Source organism: Dromiciops gliroides, chromosome 3 (assembly GCF_019393635.1).
Source record: "Dromiciops gliroides isolate mDroGli1 chromosome 3, mDroGli1.pri, whole genome shotgun sequence".
In the NCBI taxonomy this organism is placed as follows: domain Eukaryota; kingdom Metazoa; phylum Chordata; class Mammalia; order Microbiotheria; family Microbiotheriidae; genus Dromiciops; species Dromiciops gliroides.
The window spans coordinates 619,036,665-619,057,947 of NC_057863.1; the positions used below are offsets into that span (position 1 = coordinate 619,036,665).

The following is a 21,283-nucleotide window of genomic DNA, read 5'->3' on the forward strand; positions in this document are numbered from 1 at the left end:
CAATCCCCCAGAAGCCAGAGGCTTTCTCTCCTTCCTTAGTCTGAGGTCTGAGGATTCTTCACCCAGCAATTCCCATCCCAATCTCTCCCCAGTGATTCAGTTCCATACCATCGCCACGAGGGGGCAGCAGGCACCGATAGCCAGTCCTAGGCATGAGGTAGAGCGTCCATGGAAACTCACCTGGGTGAACAGTTTCAACACTTTCTTCCAGTTACAACCTTCCTCTCCTAGCCGCCCCCCCCAAAAAAAAAAGAAGCAACGAGGACAAGAGCAGGGAACAGAGTAGAAAAATGATGGTCCAGAAGCAAAATACACAAACTAAGCAAAAATAGAAAACTTTATTCATTTTGGAGTGGGGGGAGAAGGACCTGGAGTGTTTGTGGAGTTTCTGGGGGAGCCCCTCAGCCCCAAGGTCAATTGTCATGACCAAGGGGGTGATCAAGGGGGTTCGCCTACAGACTCTCCTCATTAGGTGGTGAAATCAGGAAGAGCTGAGTTTAAATCCATCCTTAGGCACTTACTATGTGATCCTGGACAAGTCACTTAACCCCAATTGTCTCCCCCTCAAAAAAAAAAAAAAGACTGTAGAGGTAGGGATGAACCTTACCCTTCTTTCCCGTGCCCCGCCCCCTGCCCCCGCTCCACAACCCAGCCATACATGAGACAGTGGGATAATTGGGTGTCCGAAAACCTGGTTTCAGATCCCCTTGTTTTACAACCCTGGACAAGTCATATCCCTTCTCTGGGCCTCAGTTCCTTTTTCTGTAAAATGCAGGAGTTGGGGTAGATGGTCTCTCAGGACCCCTTTTAGCACTGCCATTCTTGGATCTTAACATCAGAGCTGGAAAGGACCTTTGAAACCATTGAATCTGACTCTTTTTACTGATGAAAGAAACTGAGTCACAGAGAAGTGACTTGCTCAAGGTCACACAGCCAGCAAGTGTCTAAGACACAGTTTTGAACCTATGTCTTTCTGACTCCAAGTCCAGTGTTCTCCTGTGTTATAAATGGTATATTCTGAATTCCAACATTCTGTGTTCTGAAGAACATTTTCATATTCTGGTCATTGTATTTAATGAGGATAGGTGACAGTGCGTTAGTCTGAGGATCTGGTTTGAGATCCCAGATCTGTTATTCCCTGTGTGAGACCTCTCTGGGCCTCAGTTTCCCCATTTGTAAAGTGAGGGGTGTTGGCCATGATCCATGTGCCATCTTGGATTCCCTCTCAACTTCTGACCCTTGTGTCAGTGCTTCCCCAGGAGTGCAGATGGGGGTACATTGAAGCATCCACACTCCACTGGGTCACTGAGAATCAGAGAATGTGTTTCCAAGACACTGCTGAGCTCAGGGGGGGGACAGTCTATGGCCATGGACCCAAGGATAGGAAGATGGTTCTCTCAAAAACATAAACTAAAGTAGCGGCCTGTGAACATTCTCTAACTCCTTCCAATCCTAGTGATAATAACCGGCCCCTTGGGCCTTCCCTCCTTTAGTCCATGACCAGCCTTCTACATGGTGGGTTCCCACCAGCTCACCATTTCCAACCTCTCCCCCATGGGTCCTTTCAATGTTGCCACGAAGATGGGGCTGGGTGGAGGTAGGACAGGATGGAGAGCCTGTTGGGGCAAGTAGGGTCCTGAATGCCAGGTTCTCATTCCGCTGGAGAGGGGCCAGGAAGGGGCCCTAGGTTCCCTGATGCTGGAATTGGTAGATGAGCTTCCGGAGCTCATCCCAGAAGAGCAGGCTGAGGACAGTGTGGGGGCCCAGGCGCAGATAGCCAGGGCCCAGACCCTTGTAGAGAGCCTGGGGACCCTCTGCCCGGATGATCTTCACCAAGCAATCGAGGACCCCTCGGTACAGCTGGCCCTGGGGATGGGACAGGAAGGCAGGGTGAAACCTTATCTTCCACAAGCTCTGATCCATTCTCTATGTTAAGATTTCTTATGAACTAGAAATTCCTTTGGCCTTATGGTAAAAGCCTTCTCAGAATTATGATTTTAAATGCATAAAATAAAATTAGGATTAGAGGAAACTAATGTCACTTTTCCCCTATCCAACTTCATGGCCCCCCTCCAAATTACTCCATGGACTTCTTGTGAATTCATGGACCCAAGGTTAAGAATCCCAAGTCTCCATGCTGCCTGAGTCTGTAATTAATCATGTAACTACAAGACTAGGAATAGCTAGGTACAATGAATAGAATGGAGTTAGGAGTCAGGAAGACTCATCTTTTTGAGTTCAAATCTGGCCTTAGCCACTTCCTAACTGCGTGACCTAGGCAAGTCACTTAACCCTATTTGCCTCAGTTTTCTCATCTGTAAAATGATCTGGAGAATAAAATGGCAAACCACTCCAGTATCTTTGCCAAAAAAACCCAAATGGGGTCATGAAGAGTCACACACTACTGAAAAATGACTAAACGACAACATTCAAAAGCCTCCAGTGGCCTCTGATCACCCATCAAAAAGAAAAGAAAGGGGCAGCTAGGCGGTGCAGTGGATAAAGCACCGGTCCTGGATTCAGGAGGACCTGAGTTCAAATCCGACCTCGGACACTTGACACTTACTAGCTGTGTGACCCTGGGCAAGTCACTTAACCCTCATTGCCCTGCTCCCCCCACAAAAAAAAAAGAAGAAAGGAAGGAAGGAAGGAAGGAAGAAAGAAAGAAAGAAAGGAAAAGAAAGAAAGAAAGGAAGGAAGGAAGGAAGGAAGGAAGGAAGGAAGGAAGGAAGGAAGGAAGGAAGGAAGGAAGGAAGGAAAAGGAAAGAAAAAGCATCAAAGCATCAACCTCTAACCTTCACAGTCAAGTCAGAGAAGCTGGTTCAGATTTTGACTCTGCTACTTACTATCTGTAAGATCTTGGGCAAATCACTTTTCTCTCTCAAGGCCCAAGTTTTCCCATCAATTAAATGAAGGTGTTAGATTAGCTACTCTCCAAGACTCCTTCCAGCCCTAAGTTCTATCATCTTATAAGGTGAAGGACATCCCCAAAATGTTTCCAGCCTATTTGATTACCCTTATCTCACATGAATTCCCCTTGAGTAATTTTCTATTCCACCCAATGAGATAAACCTCCATCCCTGTCCTCATCCCATCTCTCCTTCCTCTGTGTGCTTACTTGTGCCTAGAATAGAATTCTCCTTCCCATTCTGTCTCCTGGAGTCCCTCCCTCCCTTCAAGGTCCTATATTCTTCATTAATTCTCCTCTGATTTCCCACCCTCCAAGGAAAAGTAACTTCTCTCTTCCTATTTCCCTAACTGGAGCCTTTCCTTTGCACGTCCTATTTCATTTTCCATGGCATGTGACCTCCTTCTTTCCATCAGAGAAGGCAGTATTAGATAGATGAAAAAGAACTTTGTAGACCAGAAAGCCTGAATTTGAATCCCAGCTCAGGTACGACTTGCTGTATTTGAGAGAACTTGGCAAAGTCACTTTTATCTTTGAACAACAGTTTCTCCATGAATGTAAAATGAGGCTAACAATAATTGCTGTACTGTTTCCCTCAAAGGGCTGTTTGTGAAGATCTAGGGAAGTCATGTCTGTAAAGTGTTACCTAAAGATCAGCTATTGTTAGATTGTAAGCTCCTTGAGGGCAGGGTCTTGGTCATATTTGTCACATCACTTCCTGGCCATTTGCAAACTATGCTACCTACATGCTTGCCCTCCTCCTACTGGGAACAGGACTCTGTCCCCTGGGACCCTGAACTGTGATGGCTGAATTTTCATCTTATCTTGTCCAGATCCTGGCCTCTGTGGCATTTCCCACCCAGTTCCAAACTCTACCTCCTCTTTGTGTGCTGTCTTCTTCTGCTAGAATAGAAACTCCTTGAGGGCACAAACTATCTTGCTTCCTGATTTTTGTATCCCTAGCACTTAGCACGGTGTCTGGCACATAACAAGAATTTAATAAATGATTATGATCAGTTGATTGGCTCCCCAGCTCAGAGTACAGTGCCTTGCATTTGATAGGGGTTTAATAAATGTTTGTTAAATTTAAGGCTGGGAGGGGCAGCTAGGTGGAGCAGTGGATAAAGTACAGGCCCTGTATTCAGGAGGACCTGAGTTCAAATCCAGCCTCAGACACTTAACACTTACTAGCTGTGTGACCCTGGGCAAGTCACTTAACCCTCATTGCCCTGAACAAAAAAAACAAAACAAAAAACAAACAAAATTTAAGGATGGGGGAGGAAGTCTGGGTTGCTTTGGCCAAAGAAGTTACCACCTAGGGGTCAGCCTATTGGGGTCATCAGGACTTAGCATCAGACCTTAGGCCTAGACTGTTGCTAGAATTAACTTGAGGCCAGCTTCAAATTGTAAGAGAAAAAGATGGAGGGGGCAGCTAGGTGACACTGCAGTAGATAAAGCACTGGCCCTGGATTCAGGAGGACCTGAGTTCAAATCCGGCCTCAGACACTTGACACTTACTATCTGTGTGACCCTGGGCAAGTCACTTAACCCTCACTGCCCTGCACAAAAAAAAAAAAAAAAAAAAAAAAAAAAAAAGATGGGCTGGGCCTGGGAGGAGAATATTGGGAACTTACTTGAGTGACCTGTTACAGATGGGGAGAGCACAGGGAAGGACTGTTGGCCAGTGCCCATGCTACACTGGGATTCACGAAATGTCAGAAGGATAAGAGAAAGGCCCCCAGTGTGGGGGCTGGATTCCTGTGGGGGGCTTACAGGAGGACATAGACAACAGTGCCTCTGGACGAGAAGGGCTGGATAGGTTGCTACATCCATAAGATCCTAGTTCCAGGGAGTCCTCGAGGGTCATAGTCTCTACCACAGAGATAGGAGGCAGTGGGGCCCAGGGGAAAGAACATGGGATTTTAGAGTCAAAAGCCCTGGGTTCAAATCCCAGGTTTATTACTACTCCTGCTACTACCTGTGTGAACTTGGTGAAAGTTACTTAATCTCTCTGGGCCTCACTTTCTGTATAATGAGGAAAGGGTTGGACTTAATAAACTCTACAATTTTTCTGACGTGTATATCTTCATCTGTCTGTCTGTCTGGTCGGTATGTAGAACCACACACCCCCTCCATCTCCTACCAGCCACTTAACACACCCAGCCTGCCTGCGTGCTGTGCCCATTTCTTCCCTTTCCCCATCCCATGTCCCCACCTAACCCCATGTGCTCACCCTTCCTGCTGAGTCCACGGGCTGATTGTATAGGCGGGTGCTGATCACATCAAACGGGGTCATCACAATGACCACTGCCACACTGCTGATCATGCCCCCAGCCAGGGCCACAAGCCAGCTGTCCTGCTGGAACCACTGTGAGGAGACAGGAAGCCCCACAAGCTGATCCCAGACTCTTCTGCCCTCTTAAACCTCAACCTTCAACCTACTTTATAGAACTCACTCAGGATCCCTCCTGGTGATAGGTAGGACCACGGATTAGGAGTGAAAAGAACCTGTGTCCTGGGCCTACCGCTGACTCTCTGATTGACCTTGGTGAAGTCATTTAATGTCTCTATAAAAATGAATAGGTTGTATCATATGGGTAAGGTTGACCAAAAAGATCAAATGACAAATGATGGAGGGGGTGTGGGAAAACAGGTTACAGTAATGCCTTCTCGGTGGAGTTGTGAACTGGTCCAACCATCTCGAAAGACACTTGGAACTACATCTAAAAAACTATTAAACTGTGCACACCCTTTGACCCAGTAATGGAAGATTTTCATTGAAGGAACTTTTTTTTTTAATGAGGGGGTTGGAATAAAGAATAATAACAATAATAGCAGATGTTTATACTGCCCCTTTTGGAGGCAGGTAGGTGGCACCATAGTGCATAAAGCCCTGGACTTGGAATCAGAAAGACTCATCTTCATGAGTTCAAATCTGGTCTCAGACATTTACTAGCTGTGTGACCCTGGGCAAGTCACCTAACTCTGCTTGCCTCAGTTTCCTCACCTGTAAAATGAGCTGGAGAAGGAAATGGCAAACCATTCTAGCATCTTTGCCAAGAAAACCCTAAAGGGGGTCACAGAGAGTCAGACACAACTAAACAATGACAATGCAGCCCTTTTAGTTTTGTAAAGCGTGTTATTGGTTTTGGTCTTTGTAACAGCCCTGGAGTGCTATTACTATCCCTAGTTCTGCGGTTAAATGATTTCCCAAGGATCACAGCTGAAGAAAGATTCAGACCCAGTTCTCCTCCAAGGCAGGTGCACTATCTTCTATGTCTTCCTAAGTCCCCTTGGGTTGGAGAAATGGCTCCCTGGGTCTTTTTCCTGGCTTTCCCAATCAGAATTCAGTCTGGTGCACTTTCTCGTGCACTTTTATGGAGGAGTAAGGAGCTTGGCTGTACTGCTTCCTCTAGTTCCACCATCTTGATTCTGCCCCACTGTGCCCTACGCATTAGGCCACACTGACTCTTAGCTCAAAACTACCATGATTCTTTGCCGGGGAATTCCTGAAGCCCAGACACCAGCCCCATGTTTGACTATATAGCTTATGACTTCCCCAACCTGGGCCTCCATTTCCTCACCAGTAAAATGGTGATAATAACCCTTGTACAACCCACCTCACTGAGGCGTGAATAAAGCACTTGGTCAAAGTTAAATTGTGTTAGGAATGTGAGCTCTTTCAGGGACCTGGGGACCCCGGGGCCCCTCACCTTGTGGTCCTGGACCCATGTTTTGGCCGAGGCGAAGGTGGCCAGTTGGGCAGCTGATCCCACCATGACCCTGGGCACGGCCCCACTGACCCCTCGCCACAGACCTGGGACACCCTGTTGCCGCCAGATGGTTTCCAGGGCGCCGAGGACAGTCTGCAGAGAGAGAAGGAAGAGAGGGAGGGAGGACGGGCTGGCTGGTCTCCTACCCCTCCTGGGGACAGCAGGGCCCTCAGGACCCCCTGCTCCCCTTCTGGAGCCCCTGGAGGCTCTAGCCTGGGGTGTGGGAGGCAGGGCTGCAGTGCTTAGCCCAGTGGACTTCTTGGGGAAGGGAAGAAGGGGAGGAGAGTCCTCACCTGGTATTGGTGCTGATGGCCAACAGCCAGAGGAGCCGAGGTCTTTGCCTGTAGCTGTGTTTTGACCTGGAAAGATTGATCACGACATCACAGATCTAGGGCTGGGTCAGGTCTCCAGGAGCATCTGAGACCAAGCCCCTCATTTTTACTTATGAAGAACCTGAGGCCCAGAGAGACTGTCATTGGCCTATGATCACATAGGTAACAAGAAAACTAATAGGTGGAATTTGAACTCAGGTCTTGAGACTCCAAGCTCCATCTTGGTACACAGAACAGATTGGGTGGGGGGGAGTAAAAGCAGGGACAGTCCTCGGTAGGCCAAGCCACAGGCCAAGGGGCCACTCCATACTCTCCACAGAGGAAAACGTCTGTAGGGCAGGACCCCCCTAATTTCTCCCAGCCCCTGCCCCAGGGGATCTCTGACTGAACCCCATAATTTCAGAGCAAAAAAAAAAACCCTTCAGAGGGCCCCTAGCCCAGCCAGTATCTGGGATCCCTCTTTCCATATCCCTGACAGGTAGTCATCCAACCTCCCCTGGAAGCCTTCCAGAAAGGGGCAGCGCTTTGGGACTGTTCTAATGATTAGCTAGTTTATAGCTTTAGAGTTAGGTGCCTCTGGGTACAGAGAACTAGACCTGGAGCCACAAGATCTGAGTTCGAATGTGACCTTAGGCACTTATCAGCTGTGTGACCCTGGGCAAGTCATTTCACTTCATCTGTAAAAAGGGGTAATAATAGCTTCTACCTCACATGACTGTTGTGAGGATCGACTGAGATATCTGTAAAGTGTCTGGAAAACCTTAAGCCACTCTATAAATGTTAGCTATGATTATAGGGACTAGACTCGTGACTTCATTGATAGAGGGAACTCCCAGATGAGGAAATTTCCTTTACTGATGCAGGTTGGTACCTCCTTTACAACTTAAGAGTTGCTTGGAGTGCTGAGAACTGCTGACCTGACCAGTATCACACAGTCAGTATGTGTTCAAGTTGAGGACCATAATCTAAAATCTGCCTCTCAGAAGCTTGCATCAATTGCTCCCTGGTTTTACAAACAACCAGCAATGACCCTGGAGTTAGAGGAGCTGGGTTCGAATCCTACCCCCTCCTACCCACCAGGCCTCCTTAACCTCCCCAGGCTTCACTTTCCTTATGTTCAAAAAGAGTAAATATGACAGATGACCACTGAGGACCCTTCCAGCTCAGAAGCCATGATCCTCAGTCACAGAAAGGAAGGCATCCTCAGACGTCATCTAGTCCAGGAAGCCCCTTGGTAACTTGCCAGATAAGGGGTTGTCCTGGCTCCATTCATTCATTCATTCATTCATTCATTCATTCATTCATTCATTCATTCATTCATTCAATAAACATCTATTAAGCCACTTAATAAAACACTTTTTTTTTTTTTGCGGGGCAATGGGGGTTAAGTGACTTGCCCAGGGTCACACAGCTAGTAAGTGTCAAGTGTCCGAGGCCGGATTTGAACTCAGGTACTCCTGAATCCAGGGCCGGTGCTTTGTCCACTGTGCTATCTAGCCACCCCCATAAAACACTTATTAAACTACTATGTGTCAGGCACTATGCTAAGCACTAGGGTTACAAAGTAGCAAAGCTTATACTCATGGGGAAGACAAGATACAGATAAACACATACAAAGCGAGCTCTCTACAGGATAAACAGACAACAAGGCATTGGGATTAAGAGGAGTGGGGGATGGGGCAGCTAGGTGTCACAGTGGATAGAGCACCAGCCCTGGAATCAGGAGAACCTGAGTTCAAATCTGGCCTCAGACACTTAACACTTACTAGCTGTGTGACCCAATTGCCTCACTAAAAAATAAAAAAAAACAAAGAAAAGAAAAAAAAAGAGGAGTGGGGGAAGGCTTCCTGTAGGAGGTGGGATTTTACTTGGGACTTAAAGGACGCCCCCACTGGAATACCTTTAACAGTGAACATTCTAACCCCTCCCTCCTTGGGCTGCCTATTTCACTTTGGGACAGCTGTTAGGAAGACTATCTGGAGCCAAAATCTGCCTCCCTGACACTTTCACCCATTCTTCCGTTCCTTCTGGGAGGACAAGAATTGGAATCAGAAGATGTGAGGTCAAACCCTGGCTGGGCTCCCCTCTACCGATGTGACCTTGGTCAAATTGCTTGCCCCTCTCTCTGGGTGTCAATTTCTTTATCTGCGAAATGAGGGGATGGTTGAACTAAATCAGGGGTTCTTCCCCCCCTTTTTTTTTTAATGGCATGAACCTCTGCAGTTTGGTGAAAACTACAGGCTCCTTCTTAGAATAGCTTATTTTAAAATTCATAATTGGAGGAAACGACAAATTTCAGTTAGGAGTTAGTGAAAATAAAGATTTAAAAACCCTCCGCCCCCCATCCAAGTTCATGGACCCCTCGGAATTGGACCCCCAAGCTAAGAACCCCAAGATGTCAAGGGTCCCTTCCGGCACTGGTGTCCTTTGTTAAGGGAGGGGGAGGCCAAGCCAGCGTACTCACCAGGTATGCCGGGCTCCCAAAGAAGGCTCCCAGGGCTCCGGCCAGTGCCCCGGCAGCCACAGTGCCCCCGTGGTACTGGGTGAGGCCAGCTTCCAAGGCCAGGGAATAGCAGTAGAATCGGACTCCATTCATGACTCCCTGGTAGAGCAGAGCAGCTCCCAGCCCCTTCTGCAGTCCCCAAAGCCCATCCGCCTGTGCCACGGTGCCCACAGCCTGAAGGATCCCCCGGTAGGGCCGGGCATATGTGCCCCTGGCCTGCAGCTCACCCTGTAGCTGCAACCTTGTCTTTACCACCTCCAGGGGATTGGTGAAGACGCAGGCTAGGCAACAGGCTGAAGCACCCAGTACAAGATCCATGGCTGGGGACACAGACACGGCCCCGCTGACCACTGGAGGGGTCTCCATGGCCGCTCTCTGGTTCAGGGGACAAGGCATGGGCTTGGACGTGAACAAACAAAGGCTCGCTCCACCGGTAGAGGTGCCCCAGGGCAGGGGCAGGGGTGAGCTGGCCACAGGCGGTGGCTATACCTAGTGTGCAGGGAACAAGAGTGAGGGGATAGAAGGCTAGGAAGGGAACAGAGAGCAGGGGAGGGAAGGCTGGAGACAGATGGCATAGGCCACTGGAGGTTGGGAACAGGTAAGAAAGGCTTAGGGACAGTAAACAGAAGTCAGGGAAAGGAAACAGAGGACAGGGGATAAGGGAAAGGGGGAGGGCAGAGGGTAGGCCACTAGACAGTCCCAAATCCTGTAGGAGACAGCAGTGCCCCGGCTCAGAAAGCTTAGGTGCCCTCTGTCCCACTGGCTCTTCTCTTGATCCTGGCCAGTGCTCCCTTAGGCAGGAGCCCAACCTGGGAGCTAGGACGCTCCCACTGCCCCAGCCTAGGCCAATCCCAGAAGCCGCTGCTCCTCACACCTCCCTAGCTTGGGGGAGGTGCCTGGGCCCTGGGATGTGGAGGAAAGGTCACTCCAGGGTGTGGCGAGGATGGGCAGGAGGGAGGGAGAGAGGCAGAGGAATGTTTAACTAGCCCAGTCAACCTCCCCCCTTCCCTCTAGCTAGATTTCACAGTGGTTAGAACTCCAGACCTGGAGTCAGGAAGACCTGGATTCAGATCCAGACTCTGACACTTTATTGCTAGAGTGACCCTGGACAAATCACTTTGTCTCTATCTATCTCAGTTTCCTCAATTGCAAAAAGGGGCTAACAATAGCACCTGCCTCCAATAGGGTTGTTGTGAGGATCAAATGAGATACTATTCATAAAGTGCCTGGCACATGGTGGGCGCTGCATGTTTATGCCCCTCTTTTTTTGGTGAGCAATTGGGGTTAAGTGACTTGCCCAGGGTCACACAGCTAGTAATTGTTGAATGTCTGAGGCTGGATTTGAACTCAGGTCCCCGTGACTCCAGGGCCAGTGCTCTATCCACTGTGCCACCTAGCTGCCCCTGTTTATGCCCCTCTTTGACCACCTTTCCCATGACCTAACTCTTTTTTTTTTTTAAGTGAGGCAATTGGGGTTAAGTGACTTGCCCAGGGTCACACAGCTAGTAAGTGTTAAGTGTCTGAGGCCGGATTTGAACTCAGGTACTCCTGACTCCAGGGCCGGTGCTCTATCCACTGCGCCATCTAGCTGCCCCCCCATGACCTAACTCTTGAACCAGACGTACTTCAAGGGAGTCTCTTTAGCTGAATAGGAATCTTGTCTACATCACTGACAAATGGCCATCCAGCTCCTGTGTGGGGACCTCTAGGGATGAAGAACTCTACTTGACTGCTTCTTAGGGACAGTCCATTCCATTTTAACTGGCAGCTCTTCTATATGGGAAGCCTGTATCTGAGCCTGACTGTCCCTGCTAATGCCTCTCCTTGCATCCCTGGCATTGAAGGCAACCAGGGCACCTCCTCCCTTCTCCTCCAGGCTACTTCAGAGGGTCCTCAGACCTTCCTTGTGGCCTCCAGCTCTTTCTGCATCCTGGCATTGCTCCTTTGCATGCATGGGAGAAAATAGATGTAGATATTCTATATATTCTATATATTTGTGTGTGTATAATATATGAGATAACATATAAAGCATTGAGCCTGGAATACATTGTTCAGTCGTGTCCAACTCTTCAAGACCCAATTTGGGGTTTTCTTGAAAGAAATGCTGGAGTGGATTGCCATTTCCTTCTCCAGCTCATTTTACAGTTGAGGAAACTGAAGTAAACAGAATGAAGTGACTTGCCCAGGGTCACACAGCTATGAAGTGTCTGAGGTGAGGTTTAAACTCAGGTCTTCTTGACTCCAGAACTGGGGCTGGTGCTTTATCCACTGTGTCACCTAGCTGACCTTTTTTTTTTTTTTTTTTTTTGCGTGGGGCAATGAGGATTAAGTAACTTGCCCAGGGTCACGCAGCTAGCAAGTGTCCAGCGTCTGAGTCTGGATTTGAACTTAGGTCCTTCTGAATCCAGGGCCAGTGCTTTATCTGTTGTGTCACCTAGCTGCCCCTAGTCCTCCATTATCTGAAGGAGGAGGAGGGGGGGAGGGGGAGGAAAGAAAAGGGGAAGGGGGAATGGAGAGGAGGAACAAGCAATTTTAAGCACTTACTATGTGACAAGCACTTTACAAATATCGTCTCATTTAATCCTCACAACAGTCCTACTGGAGGTAGGTGTTATAATTATTCCCATTTTATAGTTGAGGAAACTGAGGTAGAGGGCAGTTAAGTGATTTGCCAGTCACAGTGTCTGAGGTATGATTTGAATTCAGGTCCTCCTAACTCCAGTCGCAGCACTTTGTGCACCATGGCGCCACCTAGCTTCCTCTACCTACCTATCTCTCATCCCCATTTATAGACTGTATGTTGTAGTCAGGCTGGACTCCCAACTCTTCTCCCAAGACCTCCCACCTCTGTGACTTTGCATGGGTCTGGCATATACTTTTTGGCCTCACCTCTTCACATCCCTAACTTCCTTCCAGGTTCAGCTCAGGTGCTGACTAGGTGCCTCCTCATTTCTGGTTCCTCTCCCCAGTCATTAGTCTTCTTTCTCCACTGAAATTACTTTCCATTCACTATTTGTGTTACACTGTTTGCTCCTCAGAATGGAAGCTCTTGGAGGGTAAGACATTTCTTTTTTTTTTTTCTTTGTATTCCCAGCACTTGGCATGGTTACTGGCACAGTGTTAGTCAATCAACAATCAACAAATATTACTTCCTAGGAACTGGGCTAATTGATGGGCAAAGAAAAGCAAGAGACGGTCCCTGCCCTCAGGGAGCTTACAGTCTAATGGAGAGTAATAAACGGGATAAACGAATGTTTGTTCAAGTATCAGTATTTTTCCTTATGTAACCTCCCCTCTGGGGTAAGTGTGGCACCTGGTACTGAATACACTCCTATTCCAGATGGGCCCTGACCAGGGTAGGGGGTAATGGGGCTGTTATTTCCTAGTTGCCCTGTCTTTAGCTTGGTGGGCCACAATTGCACGTTGTCTTCTCCACTAGGCAGAGAGCTCCTTGAGGCACTTAGCATAGTGCTTAACACACAGTAGGTGCTTGTTGTTGTTTGTCCTTCATTCTTTTTTTTTTTTTTTTGTGAGGCGATTGGGGTTAAGTGACTTGCCCAGGGTCACACAGCTAGTAAGTTTCAAGTGTCTGAGACCGGATTTGAACTCAGGTCCTCCTGAATCCAGGGCCAGTGCTTTATCCACTGCGCCGCCTAGCTGTCCCTTGTCCTTCATTCTTGTCCTTGATTCTTTTTTTTTTTTTGGTGAGGCAATTGGAGTTAAGTGACTTGCCCAGGGTCACACAACTAGTGTTAAGTGTCTGAGGCTGGATTTGAACTCAGGTCCTCCTGACTCCAGGGCTGGTGCTCTATCCACTGCGCCACCTAGCTGCCCCCCTTTGTCCTTCATTCTTGAAGAGGACGGTGACTCAAAGTGAATTGGATTTAAGTGAGGGAGGGGCTGTGCAAGGTCACCAACTTCCCTCTCTCCTCCAGAACCACCTGAGTCCAGTGGCAAGATATATAACAGGATGACTGGAGATGGCCCCAGCTGTTTAAGGCAATTGGGTTTAAGTGACTTACTCAGGGTCACACAGCTAGTCTGAGGTGAAATTTGAACTTGGGTCCTCCCAACTTCCGGGCCAGTACTCTAGCCACTGTGCCACCTACCTGCCCCAGTAGACACTTAATAAATTGTTTTATTCATCCATTATCACTCCTGTATTGGACTGTGAATTCCTTGAAGGCAGGGACTGTCTTTTGCCTTTCTTAGTCCTTAGCACAGTGCCTGGCACATAGTAGGCACTTAATAAATGCTTTGTTCATTCATTCATTCATTCATTCATTCATTCATTCATTCATTCATTCATTCTTCATCCATTCAGTTAGTTTCCTCCATCAAGTTGTGAGCTCCTTGAAGGCAGGGACTGTCTTTTGCCTTTCTTAGTCCTTAGCACAGTGCCTGGCACACAGTAGGCATTTAATAAATGCTTCACTCACTCACTCACTCATTCATTCATTCATTCATTCTTCATCCATTCAATTAGTCTCCTCCATCAAGTTGTGAGCTCCTTGAAGACAGGGACCGTCTCTTTCCTTTCTTTGTACCCACAGTCTTTAGCACAATGCCCGGTACATGGTAAGTGCTTTATAAATGCTTACTGACTGATTTACTAGTCTGGTTAATGTTGCCCAAGATTAAGTGCCTAAATTCTTTTGGCATCCACATCACAGCTGACTCATACTGAGCTTACTGTCACTCAGACCTCAGGGATTTTCCCCAAGCTGTCGTCTACTAACATGTCTCTGATCACCCAGGGTATTTGTGTCCAGAAAGAAGGAGGAAAAGCAGTGATCATATTTGGATTCAGGAGACCTGGGTTCAGATTCAGGTTCTCCTTACTGTTCTGCCTTGGGAATATCATTTGACTTCTCTGGGGCTCAGTTTCCCCTTCCAAAATGAATTAGGCCAGATGATCTCTCAAGGACCTCACATCTCCAAATCTGTATGGTTGGGCTACAAATGCCATGTCCCCAGAGTATAGGAGCCCAGGGTCTTGGACTCCAAACCCCCAGTGGATTCAGGGTTCTTGATCTCTGACAGGTCACCCAACCTCTTGGGGACTATTTGCTCATCAGTAAGGTGAGGGGGCTGGACCAGATGGCTCCTTCTGGTTCTAGATTGAAGGGCAGCTGGGAGATGGAGGGGACACACCCCCTGGAATGCACATCCCATGAATAATAGCTCATTCGAGATGAACCTCCAATGGAGAAAGAGCAGTCAGCGACCCTGGGCAGGTGGTGCATGTGTGAGGGTGCTTCAATGCCTCCAGGTCTTGCCCCTCACCCAAAATAGGGCAGGATGACCCCTGAAGCAGGAAGTTTGCTACCAGCAAACTCCCTCATCTTACAAATAAAGAATCAGAGACCCAGAGAGGTTGTGACTTGCCCAGGGTCCTCCAAGCCTCTCATCCAGCTCTGTGACCTCAGGGCAAGTCTCCCAACCTGCTGCCCCTCCCTTTGCAAAATGTCAGGCACTCCCTAATCTCACAGGTTTGTACTGGGGAAAGTATAAGAGCTATTTGGGCTGAGTGGGAACAGCACCTAGCAACCAGCCAATAAGCACTTAGTAAGTGCCTACTGTATGTGGGCACGGGATAAAAGGACCAAAAACCCAATTGCCTCACTAAAAAAAAAAAAAAAAAGAGGACAAAAAAAAATGGAACACTCCTTATTCTCAAGCTTAGGAACCTGGGAGGTCAGAAATAAAGGGAGGGGGGCGGCTAGGTGGCGCAGTGGATAGAGCACTGGCCTTGGATTCAGGAGGACCTGAGTTCAAATCCGGCCTCAGACCCTTGACACTTACTAGCTGTGTGACCCTGGGCAAGTCACTTAACCCCAATTGCCTCACCAACACCCCCCCCCCAAACAACAAAACAGAAATAAAGGGAGGGAGATTGAGGATCCCAAACCCTCTGGGATGGAGGGTTTGGGGTGGGAATGGGAAATAAGTCACTGACAAACTGGGGTAATATAATGTCTTTTTATTTTAAAAAAAATACCCAAACCCTTTCCCATCCCCCCCCCCAGAGAAGGGGGAGCTGTGGCTATTCCTGTAAGTTTCTGTGGATGAGGGGGGAGTGGCTGGAGAGAATGGTGGCCCCTTCTTCCCCAGGGCCCTCTCCAGACCCCGCCCCCCTATGCCCCACGTTGCCTCATAACCCCTTCCTAATGGAGACAAGATCAGGGATGGAGGTGTGGATGGATGCACCCCCTTCCTCTTGCCCCCCAATCCTCCAGCCTTCCTTCCCCTCCCGGGTCTATGGTTATCTCCTCTGGCCCTGAGCAGGATGGTCACTGCGGGGAGGGGGGAGTCGTGTGGCATCGAGGGAAGGCACCCACCCTCCCTCTGCACGGGGCGCAGGCATGAAGCCGTGCACTTTGGGATGAAGCTGAAAGAGATGAAGAAGACATGCATGCCAGCGCCCCCTGGTGTCCCAGACCCACGGCATTTACAGTTGAAGTGCTCAGGTGCTGCAGAGAGGGGGAGCTCCTGAGGGGCACCCGCTGCCCCAACCCCCGGCTGCTGCCTGAAGCCCACAAAGCAGAGAAAGGACCTCCAGCCGGACCGGCGTTAACCTTTTATAGGATAACTGGGTATTACTATTATTATTACTGTCATCATCGTCGCAGCGTCACCCAGGAGAGATTGCGCAGCCTAAGCCACCAGGGCATCCCCCAGTCCGGGCCGGGCAGCTGCAGAGCCCACAGGGCTCACTCACAGGGCCCAAAGACAGGCACCCAGAACACAGCTGCAGGAAGCGCAGGAAGCACCCCGTCTCCTCGGGCCGCGGTGGCTCCAGACTGCCGGCAGGGAGCCCCTCTGGGGGCAGCTGATGATGGGTGTGCTCCGGCCTGGGGCCTCTCCCACTCCCTCGCTGCTCCCCTTGGGGAGGACTCAGAGTCAGGGGCACAGTCCAGTTGTGGCCTCAGCACCAGGGGTCCCGAGAGGCTCGGCCTCGACACAGGCTGTCGCTCCTCTGCCAGGCACTGTGGATGAGGCTCAGGGCGTCCTCGAACTTCTTGTTGGAAGTTTCCTGGATGGCCTTGTGCGGGAGTTCTACCTGTGGAGACAGACCAGGAAGGGAAGAAGGGAGAGGCAGGGAAGCTCTCTGGGCAGGCAGGCCCAGCCTCACTGAGCCAGGCTGAACCTGGGTTCAAATCCTGCCTCTTTAGCCTACCAGCTATGTGAGCCTGGGCAAGTCAGCTCCTCACTTGTAAAAGAGGGGGATAGACTGCCCCAAAGATGCTTCCAGTTCTAAGTCACTGAGAAATGGCAACCACACAGGGCCTTTTTTGGGGGGGAGGGGGCAGGGCTGTCTGCTTGAGAGTCTCCCGCTTTGAGATTGGGGGACAGCTAACAGGAAAATGGGGTAAACTTTGGGGTCAAGAAGCTAGGGTCAAAGAAAAAAGCTAGGGTTGTGGGTTGTGGGTTCATAGAAATCTTAAAGGCCATTTTAGTCTAAACTTCTCATTTTACAGATGAGGAAACTGAGGCACAGGAAACAAGGAGGAAGGTGTTGATGACTTCTCCAAAGTCACACAGGAAATGAGCAGCAGATTGGAATCCAGGGCCCCTCACCCCAAATCCAGCACTCTCTGAAAAGAACCATCAGAGAAATGGGACTTTGGAATCAAAGGCTTCAAAGCCCCACGGTGTGACCCTGGATAAATCACTTCCCTCCTCTTCCTGGAGAAAGCGAGTATACTGGACCTTTTGACCTCTGCTGTCCCTTCCAACAGACTTTTTTTAGATTAAAACAAGATCACAGGGTAGCTAGGGGGCGCAGCGGATAAAGCACCGGCTCTGGATTCAGGAGGACCTGAATTCAAATCCAGCTTCAGACACATGACACTTACTAGCTGTGTGACCCTGGGCTGGTCACCTAACCTTGGGAGCTCTGTGGGAAATTGTCTCATGACCAGAGGCTCCCTGAGTGGAAAGGGGCCAGCCCTGACCCAAAAGCCAATCTCCTCATAACCTACCCACAGTGAGGAGTCTCACTGGAAGGGAGAGAGTCCAGCCCATCTCACTTTGGAGCAGCTCCAACGCTTAGGGAGGTTCTTTGGCTATCAAACCATCCCCTGCCTCTCTGGGTCCTGGTCTGGGGCCAAGAGAGAGCTGAAAGGGGATAATAACTGGCCTATTCAGAGAACCCTTTTCTGAGTTCCACAGACCCTCCATGAGATAAAGATTACAAGGAGGATTGTCACAACTTTACAGCGACCTGCCTATGACAACTGGAAGTGAAGCACATAGAGCTCTGGGCCTGGAGTCAGGAAGACCTGAGTTCAATTCTGGCCTCGCTTATCAGCTGTGTGACTCTGGGAAAGTCACTGAACCTCTGTTTGCCTCCATTTTCTCAACGATAAAATGGGAGTAATAATGGAACCCACCTTTCCAAGTTGTTGTAAGGATCAACTTAGATAATATTTGTAAAACAATTAGCACAGTTCCTGGCACATAGTAGGCGCTTATAAATGTCAGCTATTATTGTCATTATTGTTATTGAGATGGGGATAATAAGGGCACCTGCTTCCCAGGGATGATCCCAGGATCAAATGACAAGATTTTTTTAAGTGCCTGGCACATAGTAGGTGCTGTCACAGTGCTTATCAGTCCCTCCCCAGCCCCCCATGCTTTTAGAGCTAGCGGCGGAGTTTGTAACCCCAGAACAGACCACTTTAAGGTGCTCGAGCTACCCTATGATTGAGTTACTGTTGGTGTTTTTCTCATTTCGGCCATTCCCCTGCCATTGAGCCATTTTGGGGCTGGCCTGTTCCCCAGGAGGCTGACCTGGTAGATGGCCCTCCAGCCAGCGCTCAGTGCAGACAGGAATCGGTCCAGTTCTGTGGTACAACTCAGGTAGATGACCCAGGGTGGGAGGAACTGCTGCCGGTCCTGTGAGAACTCCTAGGGGCAGAGGACACGGTGAGGGATGGTGGCCGTGTGCCTGGGCCTCCCCCATCACGACACCTCCGCGGCTCGGGGCCTCACCAGGACGCAGTATTCCTTGCCCGGCTCGGTGGAGACGGCGGTGACGGCGGCCAGCTCCACCATGCCCAGTGAGCGGAAAAAGCTGGTCTGGCAGTCCTCATGGCACGTGAAGAGCCGGTCATCAGTGATCACCAGGCAGCAGGGGAGGCAGGGGCTGGGGGTGACGCCCTGGGGGATGACCTGGAGGGATGGCCAGAGAGAAGGGAGGCAAAGGTCAGCCTGTCCTGACTGGCCCCGCTCCCTTCCAGCCGGGGGAGGACCCAGGCTTCTCTCACCCCCCACTGTTGCTCCCTTCTCTTGGTGGGCAGGTCCTGGAGGGCTCCCTTCTAGAGACCAGGTGAAGACAGAGGGAAGACACCTTCAAACACATTAGATCTAAAGCCTGCATTTTATAGGCAAGGAAATCCATGCCCCCAAAAGTGAAGTGATTTTTCTAGGCACACACAGCTAGTAAGAGGCTAAGGCAGGATTCAAACCCAGCACGTGGCTCTCAATGCAGCTGGGCCATACAGCAGTGAACTGGGTTTAATATCATTCCTGCCTCCTGACCTCAAATTTCAGGTCAGTTGGAGCCAGCCTCATCGACTTGAAGCCAGGGTCTCCCTCCAGGACCAAGATGGCCCTGAGAGAGGGTTCCAAGGCTGTCCCTCCCCTCCCTTGGGGATCGAGGGGGAACTCACCCCTTTAGAAACAGCCTGGCAGAGGTGCTGCATCCAGTCGGCCATCTCTGTCTCATTGTCGGCGCTCAGCTCCAGGGACGGCCGGTCAGTGAGGATCACCTGGAAGGCGTGGGGCCGATCTGTGGTGTTGGACCTCCGGCAGCCGCCGCATTGCTCCCCCCTGCGGCCAACCGCGAAACAGAGTGAGGGATGGAACTGGCAGAGGGGTTGGGGGGACCCCACCCTGTCCCAGATGTCCAAGGGGCTGCTGGACTAGGCTTGTGTCCCTCTGCTTCTCCTTGGACTTTCCTAACTGTTTCCCAAAGGCTGGGCTTTGTCAACCCGACGAATGTCCATCTGTGCCTCATCTCTGATCACTGACCACAGCACTCATTGACCTCTGTGCCTCCAGAAAATTCAGGGAGTCCAGCTCTCAAGTTCAGAGCCTGCCTGTGTTCACAAAGTGATTTATGTCTTAAGGATGGTGAGGCAGGAGACAGGGTCAGGAAGACCTCTCTCTCTCTCTCTCACACACACACACACACACACACACACACACACACACACACAGACACTGCCTGTGCGGCCCTGGGCCAGCCACTTAACCTTTCTGACCAAGGCAACTCTCTTGGACTAAGTTACAGAACAGCAACCTGCATTGGTGGAAGGACTGTCCTCACTGGGGAGGTCCCAACCATGATGAAATCACGGGTCTGGACTTTCTTTTGGAAAAATTTTTTGTTATAAGGGATGGCTCTCTGGGAGGTGGTAGGGAGAGGAATAGAGGGGGAAATTTCATCAATACAAAAAGAAAAGATGTCAATTAAAAAAAAATTTTAAAAAGAAGACCTCAAAGGTTATTTAGTTCAACTCCTGCCTTAATAAAAACCCACTCAACAACACAGACAACGACTGCCTAGTGAGTCTCTGCTTGGATACTTCCTGTGACGGGTGACTCACCACCTCCCAATGCAGGCTGCTTATTCCACAGCCTCCATTGTTAAGATGTTTTTCCTGCCTCTGCAGCTTCTCCTCTCTGCTCCTGGTTCTGCCCCCAGAGCCCTTTCTTTTACCCTACAGTCCCCAGAGATGGTTTTCATGTCTCCCCCTGGGCCTTTACTTCTAAGGATCCGGGCCAATGGGAGACAACAGGGAGAAGGGCCCCAGGGGTCAACAGGGGCTGGGGTCCCAGCCACAAGGACAGCAAGCCTGCCCCTTCCCCACTCCTCTCCTGGTCTCCAGAGGCACCTACCCCATGTTCACTGAGAGCAGAGGGATGACGTCAGTTCGGTCTGGGTACTGGTAGAGGATCCCGTTGCTGTAGGGAAGACGAGGAGGGTAGGGGTGAGTGTGCCTGGCCTCTGCTGGGGACCCACCAGTGCTAACCTCTGAGGCGCCCTGGCCAGTCATGAGGGGGTCCAGGGCTCAGGCCCACCTCCAACACTTCCTGGCTAGTGACCCTGGGCCAGCCCCCTCCTGCCTGTCTCTGCATAGGGGGCAAGGAAGCGAATTCTGTGGGCACAGCCTGGGGGGAAGGGGGAGGGAAGGGGACAGCCTTCCTTGGCTCCGCACCTGAGCACCACGAAGCATGTCTTCCAGTGCTCCTTGCCCAGGTAGGAGGTGCCAGCTTTATAGTGCAGCATCCCTTCTTTGGTGACAGCATTCTCCAGGGAGGAATAGTGGCAGGGGATGGGCCCCGGGGTCTCATCCAGAGGGTCCTCCCAGTGCACCAGCCCATAGAACCGCACGGTGACTTCAGATGCCTGTGGGTGGACAGAGAGAGAGAGAGAGAGAGAAAGAGAGAGAGAGAGAGGAGAGAGAAAAATGAAGAAAGAGAAAGAAGGAGAAGGGGAGGAAGAGAGGGAGGGGGGAAAGGGGGAGAGAGAGAAAGAGGAAGAGAAAGAAAAAGGAAGAGGGTAAGAGAGGGAGAGAGAGAAAGAGAGGAAGAAAGGGGGAGAAAGGAAGAGGGAGAAAGGGGGAGAGAGAAAAAGAGGGGGAGAGAGGGATGGAAGGAGAGAGAGATTGTCAGAAAGGGAGAGGAAGAGAGAAGGTGCAGGCCATGGGACAGCCTCAGAACAACCAATATTTATTATTACTATTCCCACTGTGTG

At 50.1% G+C, this 21,283-nt stretch overlaps 2 protein-coding genes across 4 annotated transcripts in view; both read right to left on the bottom strand.

Moving 5' to 3' along the window:
• Positions 1–319: 319 nt before the first annotated feature.
• Positions 320–10,301, bottom strand: SLC25A34 (solute carrier family 25 member 34). Its single transcript, XM_043990437.1, has 5 exons — positions 9,478–10,301; positions 6,975–7,040; positions 6,622–6,774; positions 5,142–5,276; positions 320–1,866 (listed from the first exon to the last, which is right to left on the bottom strand). Exons 1-5 carry the CDS (start codon positions 9,910–9,912, stop codon positions 1,684–1,686), a joined length of 972 nt encoding a protein of 323 aa, XP_043846372.1. The 5' UTR covers positions 9,913–10,301; the 3' UTR covers positions 320–1,683.
• Positions 10,302–15,484: 5,183 nt separating this feature from the next.
• PLEKHM2 (pleckstrin homology and RUN domain containing M2) overlaps positions 15,485–21,283 on the bottom strand; it is a 62,416-nt gene continuing 56,617 nt past the window's right edge. For all 3 annotated transcript variants that reach the window (XM_043991882.1, XM_043991883.1, XM_043991884.1), the window contains 6 exons: positions 20,745–20,935; positions 20,425–20,490; positions 19,194–19,353; positions 18,514–18,693; positions 18,313–18,429; positions 15,485–16,579 (listed from right to left, as the gene is read on the bottom strand). In XM_043991882.1, the coding sequence (XP_043847817.1) occupies positions 16,445–16,579; positions 18,313–18,429; positions 18,514–18,693; positions 19,194–19,353; positions 20,425–20,490; positions 20,745–20,935 (849 nt within the window). In that variant the 3' untranslated portion in view covers positions 15,485–16,444. The remainder of the gene's footprint in view (positions 16,580–18,312; positions 18,430–18,513; positions 18,694–19,193; positions 19,354–20,424; positions 20,491–20,744; positions 20,936–21,283) is intronic.

Bases quoted from the DNA above. Each gene is read 5' to 3' on its own strand.
- SLC25A34 (XM_043990437.1), bottom strand. From the start codon at position 9,912: ATGCCTTGTCCCCTGAACCAGAGAGCGGCCATGGAGACCCCTCCAGTG. The intron at 7,041-9,477 runs GTGAGTACGCTG...CAATCTTTCCAG, and splicing joins TTGGGAGCCCGGCATACCTG to GTCAAAACACAGCTACAGGC. The intron at 5,277-6,621 runs GTGAGGGGCCCC...GTCTCCTCACAG, and splicing joins CATGGGTCCAGGACCACAAG to TGGTTCCAGCAGGACAGCTG.